Below are 20,531 nucleotides of genomic sequence, written 5' to 3' on the forward strand. Positions count from 1 at the left end.
GTGTAAGAGACACAAGACAAGACGCCGTCTTGACAAACTAGCCGTAATTTCTGTGTTCATCATGCGAGGGAGCAATGCCATACTGCATGAATTTTTTTTTCTTTTCTATTCCACTGGCTTGGCTGTGAATGCAGTTTTTTTAGGGGGGGGAGTCAAGTTTTTTCGACCAAACAGGTAAAACTCAAAAGGTTCGCTGTCCATTCCACCTTCTCTCGGAAAAAGAAAACGCTTGTTATTATCTCTTTCTTCCGAACAAGGCTCGAATACCAGAAGCTAACCTGTCAACAGGACAGGGGGAAAGAGAACTCCTAGAATTCCGGTGAATTCGTCGTGACGCATCTATGAACCACCATCCATGACCTCCGACGTTTGCACTGACATGTAAGCTGGGTAAGCTAGTCCACCTTGCCTCTTTTCTGCCAGTATATGATAAAAATGCAGTGGACATAGGCGTGACGTTAGGACCTTTAATTGCTGACTTATTTTGTATCGTAGTCGTGAGCTTTTCTTTATTTTTTTTAGGTTTTTCGTATTGAAGCGATACATTCTCATTCAATAATTCTACTTTGAAAGTTATTCACTATGACAAGTAGCAAAACAGAGTGCACAGTCCTAATTACAAAAAGAAAAATACAGTGCCAATTTCTCTTGCAAAGCAGAATGAAGGTGCGCTTTTTTCAAGACAGGGCGCAAACATACAAACTGTAAGAGACTCATTTGCTTGGAGTATGACGATGAGCGCCAACTAGAATGAGCGTGTAATAACAGCAATAACATCTGATGAAATTAGAAAATGACCTGGAGAGGCATTCCTGTTGTCTTCGAGAGTACCAAAATTCACTCATTTAAGTGAAAAGAATGCTTTAGAATGTTTAGGAAGAGTAAGGCTATCTATTCAGAAATATAAGGGGAACTTTCATCTGTTTTTAACTTCGTGCCACGGAAGTGTGTTTTTATGGCTTATCGGCTGTCTGACACAGGAGTAGATAGAACTGACTTCCTGATATTGAGCACTATTCCCGTGTTTTTGTGTTTGTGTGGTTGGTTTACGAGGCTAGTTATTCCTGTGTACTCGAAGGCTGTGCAGAATTTAACCAGTACCCGTGGCTTCAGTTGTCCTCAGATTTTGTGCCGATCACATGATTCGCAGTTCCCATATGTCAACATTTTTTTTTTTGCTCAAATATCCAAAAAGCAATCAGCTGAACCATGAAGCTCATAAGCTGATAAATGGTTTTTCGGGGATTGTGAAGAGTGTTCTCTATGGCCACACTTTCTTCGTTTGTCGTGCATATTGTTAGATATTCTGGGCTTTTTTTTGAAGCCCTGTGCTTCAAACTTGATGGATGTTGATTTCAAGTTATCAGTCTTCTTTTATTTTTGGTGGCTTTTTCATGTTTGTTTCTTCTTTCTCTGTTTTCCCAAATGATTTGCAACAAACCAGAAATGGCAGCTTATTTTGAATAAATGAAAGAATAAGAACTCAAGTGTTTTCTTGAATTTCATTTGCTAGAGCTTGGTGGAAAAAACAAATACACAGTATCTCCACAGTGCTTGTATCAGAATGGAGAATTCCTTCATAAAACCAACGCGTGACACGATCGGCATAGAATAAAGAAATAGAAGAGCAAACACTTTGAACAAAATCATGATACATCTTACTAAAATTCTGTCCGAACAAAGTAAAATTGTTCGTAAAATACTCGGAAGTGCCCCGCAAAAGCTCCGGAACGCGGTAGTGAAAAACCTGCGAGAAATGCTCCGGAGGCTCCACGTAATCAATCCAGCCAGCCGGAGCAGAAGACCGGTAAAAAACGCTCTGGTGGCGCCACGCCATTACTCCGACTGGCCTGTGTAAAAAAGCAGTGACAAATGCTCTGGATGTACCGCACAATTGCTCCGTTCAGGTGCAGTAAACACTTAAGATGAATTCGCACGAGAAAATGCAGGAGGAATTTTCGCAGCCGACGGTGCATCACGTGACGTGCGCGTCATCGAAGCGTGCCATTCTTGTCCGCTCTCCTCCGCTCGCGGCAGGGATGGAAATGTGTCGCCGCTGTTTCGATCCCTTCGTTTGACGGTCGTCTGCTTTCGATTGAGAGGATTCAGCATCAAGTCTGTCAACATTGGTCGGACTGGCGTGACTAGGAAGCAGGCAGCTGGCTTAAAAGCCACATTTTTTATACAATGTCTTCTGAAGTGGAGGTGCGCCCCAATAAGTCACGCCAGTCACGCGATATTGGAAAAGGAAAGACTCAGAAGCAGACGACAAAGTACGCATCACAGCTCCGCCCTCGCAGTGGCCTTTGGAGACTGTGACATGCTTTTGTAAAGCAGTTAAATATTTCAAGCCCACAGTGACTTCGTCCGTCGCTTATGGCTAAACAACTCGCATCAAGAAGACGCCTGCGAACACTTTTCACGTGTAAGTATTCTCGTTTCGTTCGCTGACGATCACCCGTTTTTTCGCGTGTGGTGTTAAATTACAAACAATACGAAAGGTGCGCATGCGTGTAGCAGTATGGAAGGTAACTTGGAGCTTTAAATGCTCGCTGACACGACGTTGTTCATGGGTTTTAAGTATATGGACGAAGCACTTTCGGCCTACGGCTGTACGTATCAAACATTGGAACGAGTATAGGACGTCTGAATGCCCTTTTAATTCCAAGTTTTCTGGTGTTGTCTTACTAGGCAAGACTGGCGGCGTGCATGCATTTTTTGGCACGCGAATATAGAAATTGGTGCATGTTTAACGAGGAATTCACAAACGTAGAGAATAATTGTATGCTGTGATTAACAGTGTTACAGGTTTCCGAAAGAGTGCGCTGCGTTTTGCCTGGGAACGTGCTGTTCGAAGAAATAGTTGGAGGGCTACGGACGGTGACCACCTCTGTTCTATTCACTTAGAAGAATGCAGCTTCGACAGAACAGGGCAGACTGCGGCCTGGTAATGCACCTTCGATTTTTGCTGCTTTCCGAGTGCATCTGCAAAAATCTGTTAGTTTCTACCTCCTTCACGTAGCTTCAATAGAATGTAGTCACAAAAATAAGCGATTGTGTCTAAGCCAAGATGAGAAACCTTTTTTTTCGATCTTGCCGATGAAATCGAAACCAATACGCCGATAGACGAAGTTGCCAAAATGAGTGAGTGGCGTTATATCAAACATTGAGCTGCCTCGTTTGCAGGCTCTGAAGGCTGCGCTTGCCATGACAACACACGTCGCCAATGGAAGTTGATAGATATTATGCATAACTAGCGCCGCTACAATCGTTCTTATAAACGGTTCTTGGGGTACGTCTCCTCGAGTTTGTCGGTTGCACGCGACATCGGTGCTTCGGTTTTGGTTCTGCCTGTAAAGTGGTCAGAACTCGGTAACTCAAAAAAATTACTGGTGACTCCCATTTTACTTATTATTTACCTCTTCTTTCTAATTTTAACTGTAATAATTCCAGCTTCCTTATATATATTCTCTGGTAATCTGCCGATACCCACACAAGCACATATCTGAGAGAGGCGAGCAAATGTCACGTTCCCCTTGATCTTGAGTATCTGCAGGCAGAATTCTTGAAACACCCAGTATATACTACAACCCTTTCGTACCGCAATAGTGCACCGGCAAGCTAGATATGTGAATCATCCCTCGACAACAGATTGATTTGAAAGCATGCAGCTGACAATGGGTGCATGAAATAATTTGTTACATAAAGAAGAAGAGGCATTAATTCGTTGGTGTAACCTAACAGTGATTTCCATCTCCTTTTTTTTATCGTAGAACTGCAAACCTACGTGCGTACCACGCCTATTCCATTGCGGTCTATGGCGGTTCCACCCTGATTTTGCTCCGGCAATATGGCCACCGGCGGCTCCACTTGCTCCTGTTGGCAGCGGCCGGGACTGCCACTCCAGAAGTTCTATGGAAACTCCATGGTTTTATACTGGGTGACAACTTTTCTTGGCACTGAACGCAAAGCTATGGAGGCGGAGCTTCTGCACATGAACCACTACGCGAAGTAGTCCGTTTGGGCTCGGGTCTCATAACGCTGTGGAAAGATAAGCGTTCCATGTACGCGCAGGCGCCGCTGAGTGTTTGAGGTGCACGCATAAGGCAGGACTTGCTCACGCGTTCAAAAGCACTAAGTCATAACAGATAAATCAAAAGAAATACAAATATCTTACTGGGGTCTGCTGCGTCCTGTCTCAAATAGCTCCACGTAGAAAATAAAAACGGAACAAGCGTGCTGTACACTGTAAGCAAAAACTATCCGAGTTTGGGGTTTTTCCGGCTCATGACCTCTGAAAACTCTCTCGGGTTTAAAATTACTACCTCGCGTAGGAGTAAAAGATGGTACATGACATAGTTTTACCACCACCTCTCAGGCAAGTAGTAAAAGGATGTCAAAATCCAGTTTTACCACTTAGGGAGTTTTCTATCACGTGATTTTTAACCTGCGTTTCAGAGTTTATTACCACGTGACTGAAAGGTGCAGCTGCTTCGGCGGCTTTTGCCCCATACTCCCCTTGTGACGCTCTCAGTGAATACTGAAGGTACGCGAAGCCCACAGATGCTTTTTTTTTTGCATCCCCGTGCCTCTGGACTGACCTCGAGTCAGCGCACTTTTACTGGAACTGGGGGCAGCATAAGCACAAGCGAGAACAGCATTCTTTGAACGAAAAAAAAAAGACGGGGACGGGGGGGGGGGGGGCCTCTCAAAAGAGAAAAAAAAAGAAAGAAAACCTGCTGTGGAAAGCTGTCCTGCATATTTTCGCAAAATGTTGCTTTTGCTCGGCGGTGGCCTTGGAGACAGACAGTGCAAGAAGCTCAGTATCTGTGTGTCTGGTTGGGCTGATGGATCTCACGTGTTTCCTACATCACCGAGCGACCGTGCTCTTCCGAGCGCCTCCGAACCTGCACGTCGCGGATATCTCACTTCCGAGCCGAATCGTGAAGATCTGCCAGTGGTAACAAAATCAATCTGGTGTCATCGTCCGTGCTTGCCTGCTGGAGAAGCAATAAGCAAAATGCTTCACTCTGTCGTCGTCACCGAGCCGTGGCCACTAGTGACCAGTGGGAGTGTGTCGCAGGGGCAGGTGAAAGAAGCATCGCATATATTTTGTTCCACAGTAGGCGATGTCTGCATGAGTAAAGTGCTGCCCGAATTGCCCACCTCATGCACCAACTGTTCTCAAACATGTAGCGCGAAGCCAATACAAGGCAGACGGAAACAACAAGAGGCTGCCCGTGAGCACGAAGAAAACCCGGATGGTGGTCTTTCGTTGCAAGTGTGCATACACCGCCCCGTCCCCGTAAGATAGCAGTGACGTGTTCATTTGTGTCTGAAATGACGACGAAATTCGCACAGGATATGTTTTCTGTGATCGCCAGCTGTGTTTTATCGGACAGTCGTGCTCCTCAAAAAGGCCTAGAACGCCATCGGTAAGCAGCTTGTATGCAGGCGTGGACCGCTCTTCTACGCCCGTTGTGATGAATACGTGCTGCTACTGTGTTTGTGCACCGTCGCTGAATGAAAATCATTGAGCTACCATGCTTTGTGCGTACTTAGGTATATTTTGTGGACTTGTGTATCTGCAGTGCTAATACGCGTGGGGCAAAGTGCCCGGTGTGCCAAGCAATTATTGGATAATCAAAAAAGTGAGATCGTGTAGATTTATAATGAAAGGTTGGTGTGACATTTAGTGCCCTGCAGCCCACCTGAAGCTTACACTTGCACCTTCAAGCGTTGTTGTTAATCGATGCAAAAAAAGAGCTCTCCTACTGGTACTACATTGCCGGTCAAAAAGTCGTGCCTATATATATACCGGATTGTCGAAGTGTAGTAGAGCAACGCGTGCAGTCTGTGCTAGTGGCGTATTATTCTGCATTTGTTGAGTGTGCGTGTTTGTCTGAATGTGAATATATGTGTAACCAATTCTGCCGTTCAATAAATTCAATCAATTCTGCTATTCAATAAATTTGTCGAATCTGGGCGTATGCACCCGTCATTTTTATTTTTTTACCACCAGAAATAACTCCCAGTATACACCTCAAAAACCTTGTGAAGGTAGTAAAAATTTACTCTCTCTATACTCGCTGAAAACCTCACTGGGGTAAATAATTACTACTTTCGCTACGTTCAAAAACTCAGTTAGCACGAGAGTAAATTTTTACCTCGGTAGTAGGTGGTAAAAAAAACCCAGGAAAGGTAGTGCGCTAGAGGACAAATGGTTTAACCAGTTTTTGAGGTTATTTCAGGTCATTTTTGTTTAGTGTGTATAAGCATCGAAGGCGAGAGTATGCACGAGGATTCCGCGAGCGTAGCTCTGGCTGTGTGCATGCGATGTCTCCGCTGCTGCGCTGGATTAAACTAATAACTTGACTATTTGGTCCGCGGAGCAGCGGTATTTCGCCCTTGCGTTTGGATCCAGTTTTCACTGCGGAGGTCCAAAGCAAAAATTACTCCCAATAGGGAGGTCACTAGAAAACAAGCATTTTACTCCGACCTTCGAGTACACTTTTTACAGTGCACTTTACGCATTTCGTAGGCCTCGTCGATTTCTCTATCTTGGGAATAGCTGCGAACAATGTGCGTATGCTAGAAAAATGGTTTCCACCCGCACCTTCCGCAATAAATTGCGAAAATGCTACGTGTCTTTGTTCCAACTCTGTCTTAGTTTTCGCCGTGTTCACGAAGTAGAAGTTGTACTAAGCTCGAACTCATACAGTTTTAAAATCTGGGCAATCGGACGACCTCCCCATCTCCATCGCGCGACCGGTACATCTCACCTCAGTGCCCGCAGTACACCGACCTAAATCGGTCCGACCCGTGAACCCTTATCTGGAAAACTAAGATTAGTAACCCATGGAGGTGTGGCTGCTGGGCGATGCAATGCCAAAAATTTCCCACCACCACCCAATTTAACGACTGCTTCTCGACCGTCATCATCCATAACTCGACAGACCAATCGCAAAACATCGTATCACAACCCGTAGAGAGTGCCCGATTGATTTGATGGATATGTGAGGTTTTACGTCCTAAAATCCCGACATCATTATGAGAGACGCCGTATTGAAGGGCTCCAGAAATTTAGACTACCTGGGGTTCTTTAACAAAGGAAGTGCCCGAGCTCTCCGTAAAAGCCGAAGCTAAGTTTTGAGGCGGGAACCCGAGGTCATAAAGGAACAAGATGAAATGTTGCGCCATGACAACAGCCAGCCGTTCGTGAATGCATTGTCTTTTGCCGTGGTGTTGCTGAAGAAGAAGGCTGGAAGCTTGCCCTTGTCTGCGTCAACTATCGTGACCTGCAGAGGTTCACAAAGAAAAACGTCTACCCTCTCCCACGTGTGGACTTGCCGTGAGTCGACTCCACAACGCGAAGTACTTTTTTCCGATGGATCTCAAGAGAGGCTATTCACAAAGTAAACTCAGCGAGAAAGACCGAGAAATGACTACTTTACACTTCAAGACACCCTCTTCGAGTTCAAAGTTAGGCCTTTGCCGCAGAACCTGCGGCTTTTAACGCATTCTAGATACAATACCAGGAGGCTTCTAGTGCAAGGCATGCTTCATGCACTTGGATGACGTCATTGTATTTCCCTCAAATTCGACAAACACCTCTAACGTCTTGACAGAATACATCCAGCAATCAAGACCTCCGGCTTTACCCTAAAGCCTGAGGAGTGCCACTTTGCATATGAGGAGCTCTTGTGTTTTATGACGTTTTCAAAAGTTTGCTGTGCGTCCTAACCTGCAGCCAACAGCTGTCATGGCTGCCTTCCTGCCTCACGCTGAAAAGAAAAGCATAGGTCAATTTGTTAGCTTGTGCGTGTTTTACATTGTTTTCTTCAAATAATTTTAGCGTATTCCCGTGCCGCAAAGCACCTCCCGAAAATCGCCGTCAAAATCAAGTAGGAGAAGCCACAAGTTAGTAAGCCACGCTTTAGTTGTGTGCAGTACGATGCTAGAAATCATCTATCAACAGTGTTTCGGAACAACTGACGTCTCCTGATAAATTGCTGCCTCGCTTTCTCGCTACAAATGCGTCAAGACGTCACGAAGCCCTGCAGAAAATGCGTTTTCTCATCGAGGCTTTTGCACAGCATACGTGGCGTCAGCAACATAATCTGGACGCATGCGCGAGCGCTGTTCATTCAGTAGAATTGTTCTCACTCCGTGGTTGTCACTCTGATCACCTCAAGATCATGCTATACATGTTTAGACGGCGATTGAAAACTGCTAACTGAAGATCATAGCAACGATTTGGCGCAATTATTGTGAAAATTCAATCAGAATTTGAAGTTTGAAACTTACTTAAAATTGAAAGACTAGTTATAAATTGCATGCGTTGAATAAAATACAAGAGGCGGTCTCAAAGTCACAAGATGGTGAGTGAGATATACTAAAAAATCATTTATCAGAGGCACAACGCATTATAAACACTTGTAAGGATACAAAAGGGAGGATAAATAAAATGTACAAATAGGTGCAAAATATCGAATATAAGTTACATGAAATGTGTAGATAAGCACAAAAAAATAAAAAAATGCAATAACATTCACTCAGTATACCATCAAGCATTATGACGGTAAAAAAAAACACTGAGATACGCGAAAAGCAGATAACCACTAGTCGTACAAAAATGCACATAACAACGAAAATATGCAATAACATACTTTGTATATTATTAAAGACTATTAATTTAGTAAGTATGAGTGCAATCCTCATTTAAACATTACAAGGGATCTAGTTTTGATCTTCAAAGGTAAAGAATTCCACAAGGAGGCAGACGAAAACTTTATGGTATATTTGCCCTAATTAGTCGTGGGATTGGGTAAGAGCAAGTTATAAGCCTTTAGAAAACGAGTATATGACACCTGAGGAAACTGACTTGAGTTCAGTAAAGGAATGGGAAGTTTTCTATTCACTTATTTGAAGTAGAGAATGCCGAGAAAATATTTCGCTAGCTTCTGAACTGCTAAAATTTTCCCTGAACAGAGTAAGGATGATGCACTGGTCCTTAAGCTGCTGAATGTTATTTTTAATGCTTGGTTTTGAAGATCTCGGATGGGTGATAAATAAGCGGCATATGTATTTCCCCCTGATGAAATTCAATAAATTATGTTGCTGTGAAAGAAAGAGTAGTAAAGTTACAACATTAATTCAAAATAAAAGAAGGGGCGAACTTTTAGCGACATTCGAATGGCATATGCGGCGTTCCGCGTAGGCTGTAAAACATGTGAAATAAATTTTAAATGATCATCACGTTCAACCACGAAAAATATTGCACTAGAGGTAGAGCGAATTTCAGTATGGCTTACGCAGACAGAGAGATTTCTAAATATAATATGATTAGGTCAATAAAATACCACAAAATATGACTTTTAGGTATTCATTTTCAATTTATTCTGTTTGAACTTTTCAACGATGTTTTTCATATCAGTGTTTGAATTAATGAACTTCGAGTCAACCTGTTTATCTGCAGTTAATACAGTGGTATCAGCCGCATATAGAATTCAGCACAATTGAGCTAGATAATAAGCTATATAAGGTCATTGTTGTAGATTAAAAATAAAGTGGGCCCGAAGTTTAACCCCATGGCACACCGATGTTAATGAATTGAGGGCGACAAAAAGCACCGGACACATATACCAAATCTTCTCGATCCCGCACATAGCTACCAATCAGTTCTAGTGGGATGCCAGATACACCACTTCACTCTAGTTTCTGAAATTAAATGACGTGGAAATAGAGTCAAATGCTTTTGAAAGGTCAAGAAAAGCACCTCCAACTATACAATTGCTGTCAATAGCAGATTCAATTTCGTCAGTTAGTGATATCATGGCAAGTTCCGTTGGGTAACGGGGCCTGAAACAAAACTGCCTATTAGAAATAATATGAAACTTATAACACTTAAAAATATGATAAACTTATATGAAATATTATAACATCTTAAGCGCTCCACTTTGGCACAGAAGGGAAATCAATGACATATCCAGAAATTGCTGAAGTGCACGCCGAATACACACACATAACACGAAAGAACTAATCCCGCAGCATGAATCATCATTTTGGTTATGCTGGCGTAAGCGTTACAACTTTTATAGCTAATATTTATAAGTTTCGCGCACAAGTGCAAATTTCGAGGTTTATCGCACTCACAGCCACGTATTGCCAGCCACTGCTGACACGGACGAGTAGGGCCTCCTCGTCGAGCACAAACGCTTGTGTTCCCAGGGGGCTGATGTCGGACATGCGAAGAAGCGAGTCCATGTTCCTGAACGTCACCGCCTGCAAGTTCCACACCAATCGGGATGGCGATGCAATGACAAACATTACGACTCTGTTCTTTTTAGTATCCTGTTATCTTCAAATGAAAGCACAGAAAGGCTGTCCAGCAAGGCATTGGTTTTTACCATTGCAACCAAGTTCAACCTGCCATCTTACACTGCAGAAATCTCTGTTGGAGCGATGTACACAAACCCATATCAAACTCGGACAGGTAGTTCATTACGTGGGACAAACATTATCGCATCGTACAGACCGAGTGGGTCGAATGCTTCCCACTTGCTACTCGACAATTTCATTTTATTCTGTTGCCCCTGATTGTCGCTTTATTTACCATTTGGACGTCAGTATTGTCACAGGCAACGTGTTGTAGGTTTTGCAATCAAAATCAACAGCACACTTCAGCCTCTACTTTTATCAGACACGTAAATATTCATTCAGCGTTGCAGCATTGCTCTAGCAAAACAAGACAAAAAATGAAGACGGGGTAACTAACATTTTCATAACCACTGCAGCAAGCATTGCTGAACGGATAGCAAAAAAGCATACTTTACAAAATAAGCCTTTCTGGCAGACTTGTAAAACTTCATTGAGTTTTAGTGTATCTGATATACTGTTTGTGTTTAAATACAATGAATTCTAAATTTGGTACACAAAACTGCGGTAAATATACCATTTTCAGCTGACCAAGTACAATCGACGCAGAAATGTCATTTTTGTTTGGCTTTTCAACCTTATTTATCTTATGAAATCTTCATCTTTACTAATCTTGCCAATCTTCTTATTGCCAGGTTCAACTCACAAAAAAGTTAGGCAATAAAAGTTCAGCACACCCCTACTAGCTGACTGGCTTTCGTTTGTTTTACTAACTAATGCTATAATGGCCATCCCATGCTGAAGCCCTGTGGACACGTTCCTCAGCCATGATGACATGCCCCAAATGTTTGTTCAGTTAAGCTTCAAGTTGGCTATAAAAGGAAGGGGTTACTGCCTGCAGTTCACAGATAAAGAAAAAAGAATTATAATGCGCAACACCATGCCACTCTATAAGTTGCTAAAACTCTGGAAATTTTCATCGTGTGTGCAGTAGAATTTCGTGCTCGACAAAAGAAAAAAAACAGCGCATTCAGGGCTTGAACAGTGAACATTATTCATTTGCTGATTTTCTGGCTTGTATGATCAACTTTTACTGAGTTCATAGATTATCAAACCGTACCCCTGGGACAATAGAGGGTGGTGGGACTGTGTTCTTGGGTGGCATGTACGCAGAACCAGGTGGTCCCGGAGGGCCCGGCGGTCCTGGAGGTCCAGGAACAATCTGTCCTCCTGCGACGACAAAAACATCTGGATGTTACTGTGCTGCGTAATATCATTCACAAGCCACAAAAGCTGATTTCTCGCGTTATCGATTTCAGGTGCAATACTCCGACGTATTTCCAGTGGCTCCATACGGCTGGCGTGGCCACCACAAAAGTATCTACCGGAATATAAGTACCTGCCGGAACGAAGTAAGTTTGTGCCTTCTCCGGGCCTATATTTTCTTTCGCAAGGCTTTTCTGTAGGCATTGTCACGCAACGTTGAACTTTCATTGAACTCACACATCAAAACCTTGCCTGTGCTTTTTCTTGAATAGCCCCGCTGCCTTACTTTTTGTTCCTAAGTGTATCGTATCAGGCCCAAGAGCACAAGCCAAATATTTTGGTTGCACTACACGTGCCTATTTTTTTTACTATCTACAAAACCCCTACCCCTTTCTCTCGCTTCGCTATAAAACACTGACGACAATAAACATAGGTGTTCGCTACTGTCCTCACATGCGTGCTGGTGTCATATAACGTGGCTGATATATGGTTTCAGAAGTGGGATTCGAACCCACGCACACATACGTGCATGAGAAGCCTCGTTCAACTCGTATCACTGGGCAAGGTTTTTCTCTCGACCAACGAGCGAAGAACGTATAAGCTCTTCCAGCAAAAAAATTCATTTCTTTTTGGCAGCCACAGGGTGAACTGAAAAAGCAAGGTCAGGGGCAGGAAAAAATACTCTTTTCTTCAGTGTGGCTGGTGACGAGGCGCTTGAAGTGTACAACAATCTTACGTTCGATGAAGACGAAGACAAGCAAGACTATGGCACGGTAGTGACCAAGCTCGAGAAATACTACGTCGAGCAAGAGAATACAACTCACGAGCGCAACGACTTCCGATCTTGGCTACAGAGCGAAGCTGAACCCATTTCACAGTTCTTCCGTGCGCTGGAGAAGCAGGCGCACTTTTGCAAGTATGGAACGATGATAGACGAAATGGTGCACGACCGAAATGTGTTCGGTACAAACTCGCCAAAGCTTCGGGAGAAGCAGCTCAGGGACAAGGGCCTTACGTTGGACTAAGCCGTGGCTTTATGCAAGGCGGTGGATACATCAGCACGTGAAAACTCGCTGTGGCGGAAGACTGACGGAGAGCTTCACGTCTTTGCAGTATCGTCGAGCCGAAACTTCAAATGCTCCAGCTGCAGCCGATCCTATGCCGCACGGCACTGTCCAGCCTATGGAAAAACTTGGTACTTGTGCAAGAGGCGTAATCATTTTGCGTCATGCTGCCAGTCAAGCGGAGCCATATGTCAGGTAAAAGACGAGAGGAAGACGTCATACCAAAACGACGACTTCGATGTTTTGGACGTCACCACTGGAAACATCACCAGGGACCAGGACTGAATTATGAAAGGAAATATTGCAGGGAAGGACATCAACCTCAAGATCGAAAGAGGGTCCCAAGCAAAGTTCATGCCACTGTCACTTTTCCGAAGAATTCAAGCCTGTATAGTGCAAGCAAGCAACGCGGTTCTACGATCGTATAACGGCGGCACGATGAAACAGCTCGGTACATTTTCGTCCCTTGTGACCATCGGGGACCACAGCGTCTACAGAGACTTCTTCGTGATTAAGAAAGACCATGGCGCCCTCCTGGGTCTGAAAACTGTGGAGGACCTAGAGCTGATGAAACGGAACGTTGATGCCATAACAAACAATCCTTCCACGATCATCGATGAATTTCCACAGATTTTTCCAAAAACAGACCATGTACAGCGCGAGTACAGGATCACCCTTCGCGAGGGGACCGTGCCCGTCATTCAGCTACCCAAACGAGTGCCTGTGGCGCCACGAAAACCTCTGCACGCTTAACTACAGCGAATGGAAGTGCAAGGCATCATACAAAAAGTCAGCTGCCCGACAGTTTGGGTAAGCCCACTGGTCATCATGCTTAAAAAATACAGCAGGTTGCGGGTATGCATGGACCCGAAAAAACTTATTAAATGCCTTAAGCGAGAATATTACCAGATGCCGCGCCGAAGAGACATAGATGCAGAGCTGGCAGGAGCAAAGATGTTTTGTCGTCTTGGACGCTAACGCCGGGTTCCATCAAATACCACTCGATGAGCAGGCTTCCAAAATATGCACGTTCGCTGCACCCTTTGGCCGTTATCAGTTTCTTCGACTGCCATTTGGCATTTGATAGGCAAGCGAAGTTTTTCAAAAAGCACTCGACGAGATATTTCATGGTTTGCCTGGCGTGCGTGTATATGTTGACGACATGCTCATTTGGGTTGCTAACCAGAAAGAACACGATGAGAGGCTCGAAAACGCGCTACTAGCGGCAGCAAAAGTAGGGCTGACATTCAATGCGTCAAATTGATTGTTCGGCGTTGAAGAAGTTTTTTTTCTTGGTGACATCAGCAGCAGCAGGGGAATACTCCCTGACCCTGCTTTGGTCGAAACTTTGCTGAACACAGCGGTACCACGAGAGAAATAAGCGGCACAGAGGCTCTTGGGCGTCGTCAACTAGTTTGGGAAATATGTGCCGTCACTATCTTAGTGCACTTCTACTTTGCATTTGCTGTTGAAGCATGATGTTTTGGTTGGACACCAACTCATGAGAGCGAATACGCCGAGAGCTTAGCGAGCCGCCACTTTTAGCAATTTTCAAAACAGGCAAAAAATTGAAAGTCATGGCGGATGCCTCGCAGTACGGTGTCGGTTCGGCGCTGTTGCAACGTCACGGAAGCACCTGTAGACATGTGGATTACGCTGCAAGAGCTCTTAACGAATCCGAGCAACGTTATTCACCGATAGAAAAATAATCTCTGGTGTTGGTTTTCTGGTGCGAAAAGTTTTATCACCTCGTATACGCACATCCTTTCATTCTTGAAAGCGACCTTCGCTCTAACATATCAAAGAAGGCTATTGCTGGCATGCCGCCTAGAGTACAGCGTTTCTTTTTGGGGTTATTGAAATATGATTACATCTTCATTTTTGTTCCCGGCAAACAGATGGTTGTGGCCGACATGCTTTCCCGAGCACCGGCATCTGAAGACAGCGCTGCGCCTCCCACACGTGACGTCGAAGTTCATGGAGTCGCAGTAGTATCGACACTCGTGAGTGAAAAAAACTATTTCAAGACTTGCAAGTGAGACCGAACGTGACGTATACCTTCAGCAGGTACTTCACAAGCTTGCGAATGGGTGCGCTGTGGAAGGTCTGCTGAAGGCGGTTGCTTCCGAACTCTCAGTAGTCAAAGGAGTCATTCTAAAAGGAACGAATGTCGTGGTGCCAAGTTGCATGCAATCGGACATGTCAAAGTGTGTTCATGCCGGGCATCTCGGCGTTGGAAAATGCATCGCCACAGCAAGGCAGTTGGTATACTAGCGCAATCTCAATTGTGATATAAAAAGACTAGTTCGCAATTGTTCAATATGCCAGACTTATGCTTATAAGCAGCTGCCAGCACAACTAATCATGCATCTAACACCAACTCAAGCGTTGTGTCGCGTGCTTGTCGACTTATTTCAATATGGTGGCCAGCATTAGTTCTGGGCCCATGACTCATTGTCGAACTTCCCAGAAGTTAAATTAGTACCCAGCGCCACAGGCTGTCTCGTCATACAAAGATGGGGAGCCACAGTTTCCCGTTATGATATACTGATCGAAGTTTGCACAGACAATGGGCCCCAGTTCGCCAGTTGTGAGTTCAGGCTATTCGCTCAGCAATTTGATTTTAAACATCACATCCAGTCCAGAGCACCCTCAGGCAAATGGCCTTGCTGAGAAAAGTGTACAGATATTTAAGCGCATCTTGAAAAAGATGAAAGCGGCGATTGAGAACATTTGGCTTGGCGTCCTGAATTACAGAACAAGTCCACTGGAAGATAGCCGATCACCAGCGGAGCTACTGCAAGGCAGACGCTTGCGCACCGCCATACCGGACTTTGGACTCCTTGTTCTCACGCTAGTAAAGAAGAATGGCAGAGCAACCACAGAAGACATGTACTTGCTGGCCTCAAAAGCAATGACACTGTTCGCATAGGGGGAGAGACATGGATGACAAAAGCCAAGGTTCATAATCAGTTGGGCCTCGACCCCTCCATGTCCCAACAGGAAACTGGAACAACCTGCACCGCAATCGGCGACACCTCTTGGCAAATAGGTGAGCCTTTTGAGGACACCTACAACGAGGACGATTACGACAAAGAGTAGATACAGTACTCACTGATTGAGTCAGGACACTTGGAGCGTGTGGGCGATGGTACATGTGCCGCCGCTCGGGGGTGCGCGTAGAACCAGTGTGTTGCATCGTGGTGTAGAGCGAGGGGAAGAACACCCACGGAGCAGCATTACTCCTTCTGGTCGCCAGTGTCGGCCTGTAGTTCGCCATGTGTACACTGCCAGTGGGGCACTGCAAGGCTCACGCCCATTCGCACGTCGACCGCACTAGCTCGCCGCTGCGCACCACTTCTATTGCGGCACCAGCAGACGACCCTCTCGTTCTGCGTGCTTAAGCGATACGGTACTCGTACTGTGCAAGTAACACTGAAGATTTAGTTAGGAGATATCACCTTGCCTGCGTTCGTATACCTGATAAACATCTGCATAAAACATTACAAGTGTTTTTCGTGCTTTCTGCGTCGACAAAAAAATGAGTGGCAGGCTTTCCTTCATGCAACATGGAAATGATATCATGTATTAATGTCACTAGGACAACCCGTAGCCTATTATTGAATAAATACGGTAGACGCTCACTCGTTCTTCTGTGGCCGGCAGCATTACGAAAAATTTCACGCAGAATAGCCGCAATAATGGCTGTTCAAGGCGAAACAACAAAATACTAAGTGATGTTCTTGCGACAGCAATCATATGAAGACTCTCGGCTGGATTTTGCCGCCGGTGTCACGCAGGATATATATATATACGTATCTATATATGCGAAAACGAGAGAAAGAAAAAAACCTAGAGAAAACAATCTGGCGCGCAGGATCGAACGTGAAACCTCTGCGTCGTGAAAGCGACGCGTTAACCACTAAGCCACCCCGACGAACGTTCTCCACTATTCAAGTGGCAAGCTATTTATATCTATCACTTACCGCTGCTGTATTTTTGGCATTACGAGAAAGATGGCAAAATGAGCGCACGTTGCCACATCGCGCAGGGGTGCCCACTGTGATCTCCTACGCGTAGTCTGCCCGTACCTGTGAGTATGTTTCATGCGTAATTTGTGCGCGAGAAACGCAGGGCAATTTTCAATCTGCTTCCCGTTTTGCGCATGACTTTTCAAATTGTTGCTATCGCGTTCATTGCTTCGCCTTTGCGGCAAAGCAGTACCAGCCTGGAAACAGGCTTATACTGCTGCTTTTTCTTTTCGTCGCGACAAAAAGCTTGACAAACTGCTTTTGTGCAGCTGTCGATCAAGTCTACGAGCCCATGTCAGGCGCGATATCTTAGCTGTATTCCATATCTTACTTGCGCAGCCTACGTGCCTCATCGTCGAAGGGCGCAGATCGAACGCACCATCTGCTTATATGGAGCGCACCATCCACTCAATTACGGCTGCATGCATTCGAAGGTGCGCAAGCCTTGCACCACCATGTTCACAGTATGCGTTTTGTGAAATAAATTACGACTCTTCAGTGACCGGAAGGAGTAATCCTGCTATGTATGTGTTCTCTCCCTCACAATGCCACACATGGGTCCGCGAACGCCCACGAGCGGCGGCACATGCACCGGCGGCCACATGCTTCGAGTGTCTTGTTTCAATCCGTGAGTACTGTACCTGCTTCTGTTCGGCTCGTCCATGGCAGTGCCAACTTTCCCGCAACAACATTTGCAGCCAGTTATACCGCAGCGAAGGTGGCAGCGTCAAACACGTCATCCGGAATGTTTAAGATACGATCAAAGCTTTCAGCAGTCAAGTCAACGACATTGAAAGGGAAGATGTATCGTATCAGGCCTAAAAACGCAAGGCAGCTATCTTGGTTGCACTACAAGTGCCTTTGTTTACTATCTACTAAACCCCTACCCCCTTCTCTCGTTTCGCTATAAAAGGCTGACGGCAATAAGCACAGGCGTTAACTACTGTCCTGACATGCGTGTTGAGATCTGTGGGTCATGAAGTGGAAAAGTCACTGACCTTACCCAAGAGTTATATATCTAGTTTCTGTAACAACTCAAGAAATCTCATGTGTCTCGATGTCTCACATGATCGAAATAAACACAGAAATCATATGACCACGAACGTAAATAATTGTCCTCATCAGGCTGTGCAGTATCGCGGTACAAAAGTTTTGCGATAATATCTCAGGAATGATATTGAGAATCTGTGATGTTGTATCGAGATATATTTGAAAAAAAATCTAATAATATATCAGTCGCTTAGTAGTGAAATATTTTCTGGATGTACCCATTGTATCACGATACGAGGCAGTACATGAGTAGCACGTCACTGTTTTTTTTTATATGAGTGTGCTTCCAAAGAAGAAATGGAAGTTCGTTTTTTTGTGCCAAGACAAAGACACGCCACATGTCGGTGATGTAGCAAAGGTGGTGATAGTTTCTCCTGAAGTCCAAAATTGCCCACGTGGTAAAAGGAACGACGTCGCTTTAGGCAGCATTACGAAGGCAGTGCTGTCGGCATCTGCCAACGAAAGGTCGCTGTCTCTCAAAGCTAGCGCAGCATGTCTTTTTTTTTTCAGGTGGCAAGTACACCGCGCACAACAAACGTTTCTTGACATCCCGCGCAGGTACCGCCTCGAAATGGAAGCTTTTGAACGCTTCGCGAGCATTCATTTTTAAAGCGGTTCGCGTAGTCGCTGTGAAATTGTCTACCGTAAAATGTGGCTATCTTATTCTTGCTTTCAGCGACCCTATCGGCGTGTCAGTATATGTTTGTAAATATTACAAACATATACTGAAACAATGTTTTTTGTTACCAGGATTTCCCACCCACGAAGCCGACATGGCTTATTGAGGCTTGCTCAAATGTGTCTTTGTCGGAGCAGTGGTGGTGATTGCTTTATGGAAAAACAGTCGTTTCTGCCGAGGCGTGAATGAGTGCTTGCTCTAGTTAGTGCCTGATCAGGTGCTCTGAGCAGCTGTCTTCTTTTGACGTCTCTTTAGAGTGCTCGCAAGAGGAACCTGGGAGGGCTTTACCCTTCAGTCTTAAAATAAACGTAATCTTGAGAAGCCAGTGCTTGGATCGTCCTGTTTTGATAAATGGCCGAGACTTCATTGCAGCCACCGGGCGTGGCACAGAACGGGCCAGATGGCTCACAATTCCAAAACTGGGCACAGACTTCCGCTTCTCAACGAGGGCAGTAGTGTTTTGACGTCTAGATTACCCAAGAAGATATATCGCAAACCTGCAGGACTCTCCGACTGTGAAGGTGGTGTTTATAACACAAATCGGTGCGTGTGTAGAGCGATTGAGAGACTTTTTCTTTTTCGCGAGTCTTATGTTAAAGCCGAACCAACATTGCCTGGCAAACAGTCTATTTTAGAAGCACCGATCGCTTACGTGTAGCTAACGACGCAGTCTTCTTCGCTAAACAGATCTCACGTGAAAAATGAATGTATAGTTTTCTCAATTCACAGGTTCTTATTAGTGATTAGTCTGAACTATGCTATTTCTTGTATAGTTATTTTGTCACCAATTATATCGACCAATTATATCGACTGATTGACTGTTGCTCTTGCTGTGAAAAAGCAAGCTTTTACTACAATCGATACCTGTAATAATGTCATTATCAACACTTCAGTTCTTTAAACCCCACTTTCCACCCCACTCCGCTAATTTCTTGGGGTACTGCAGTAAATGGATAGGGATACCGCAAGATTTTAAGCGCTGTTACATTAATTACAACATTATGCTTCACTTCACAAATGCATTTGCGAGATATGTATGTTCGAAGAAAAAAAAAGTGGTCGATCCCCTTTTTTAACAATCGGTGTAACATGAAAAGTGAAACGTGTCTTCACAGAGGTAGCTGAGCATTCACTGTGCATTGTTTTGTCTCAGGGGCGAAATAATGAGTGCTGCACTAACAAATTGCAATGTCACGCGAAAAACGGCAAGCCGCTTGAAATTTTCAGCGCACACCTCAAACAGAAAGCATGCACGAACTGAGCATAATACACCGGACTGTCGTGCACAACCACCTCTCACAGCTCGACACTTAAAACACGATGCTCAAATAGAAAGATGCAAAAAAATTGGCCAGTTTGCAAATTGGCCAGATGCAAAAAAAAACAAGACGAGCGCGAACAACGGTCAGAGTTCTTAATTCTTACTGTGTGAGCAGCGTGCTCCTATCGTAAAGACAGATGTGGCAGCGAGAGAAGTGACTTTTGTGCTGTCTTTAAGTACTGTAACTTCAAAGCAAACATACGGTGGAAGAACAAATAGTTCAAAGCACCCGAATCCCTAGATGTGCGCGTGCGTGAGTGAGCCACCACGCTAGAGAACATCTAGATAAACTTTTCACAAGCCACATGGAGGCGCATGCGCAAAGTAACACGCAGGGTGGCGCAATACGATGATCTTCAGAGCTCGCGCGCCCAACACATGCCTATCGTGCCATCTCGCTACTGATGACGGAAACGCATTCAAGTTCCCGAGTTCTCAGGACCACCAGCGAAACATAGTGTATATAAATGGCTCGCCCTTAACATGTTGGTTAGCCCCGCTGCGGTGGTCCAGTGGCTAAGGTACTCGGCTGCTGACCCGCAGGTCGCGGGATCTAATCCCGGCTGCGGTGGCTGCATTTCCGATGAAGGCAGAAATGTAAGCCCGTGTGCTCACATTTGGGCGCACCTTAATGAACCCCAGGTGGTAAGAATTTCTGGAGCTCTCCACTACGGCATCTCTCATAACCATATGGTGGTTTTGGGACGTTAAACCTCTCATATCAATTATATTAACATGTTGGT

General features: G+C 44.8%; 1 protein-coding gene across 4 annotated transcripts in view; it reads right to left on the reverse strand.

The window, feature by feature from the left end:
* Mp (collagen XV/XVIII-type protein multiplexin) overlaps positions 1-20,531 on the reverse strand; it is a 731,849-nt gene that overhangs the window by 98,597 nt on the left and 612,721 nt on the right. For all 4 annotated transcript variants that reach the window (XM_075880876.1, XM_075880875.1, XM_075880877.1 and 1 more), the window contains 2 exons: positions 11,498-11,607; positions 10,156-10,284 (listed from right to left, as the gene is read on the reverse strand). In XM_075880876.1, the coding sequence (XP_075736991.1) occupies positions 10,156-10,284; positions 11,498-11,607 (239 nt within the window). The remainder of the gene's footprint in view (positions 1-10,155; positions 10,285-11,497; positions 11,608-20,531) is intronic.

Source organism: Rhipicephalus microplus, chromosome X (genome assembly GCF_043290135.1).
Source record: "Rhipicephalus microplus isolate Deutch F79 chromosome X, USDA_Rmic, whole genome shotgun sequence".
In the NCBI taxonomy this organism is placed as follows: domain Eukaryota; kingdom Metazoa; phylum Arthropoda; class Arachnida; order Ixodida; family Ixodidae; genus Rhipicephalus; species Rhipicephalus microplus.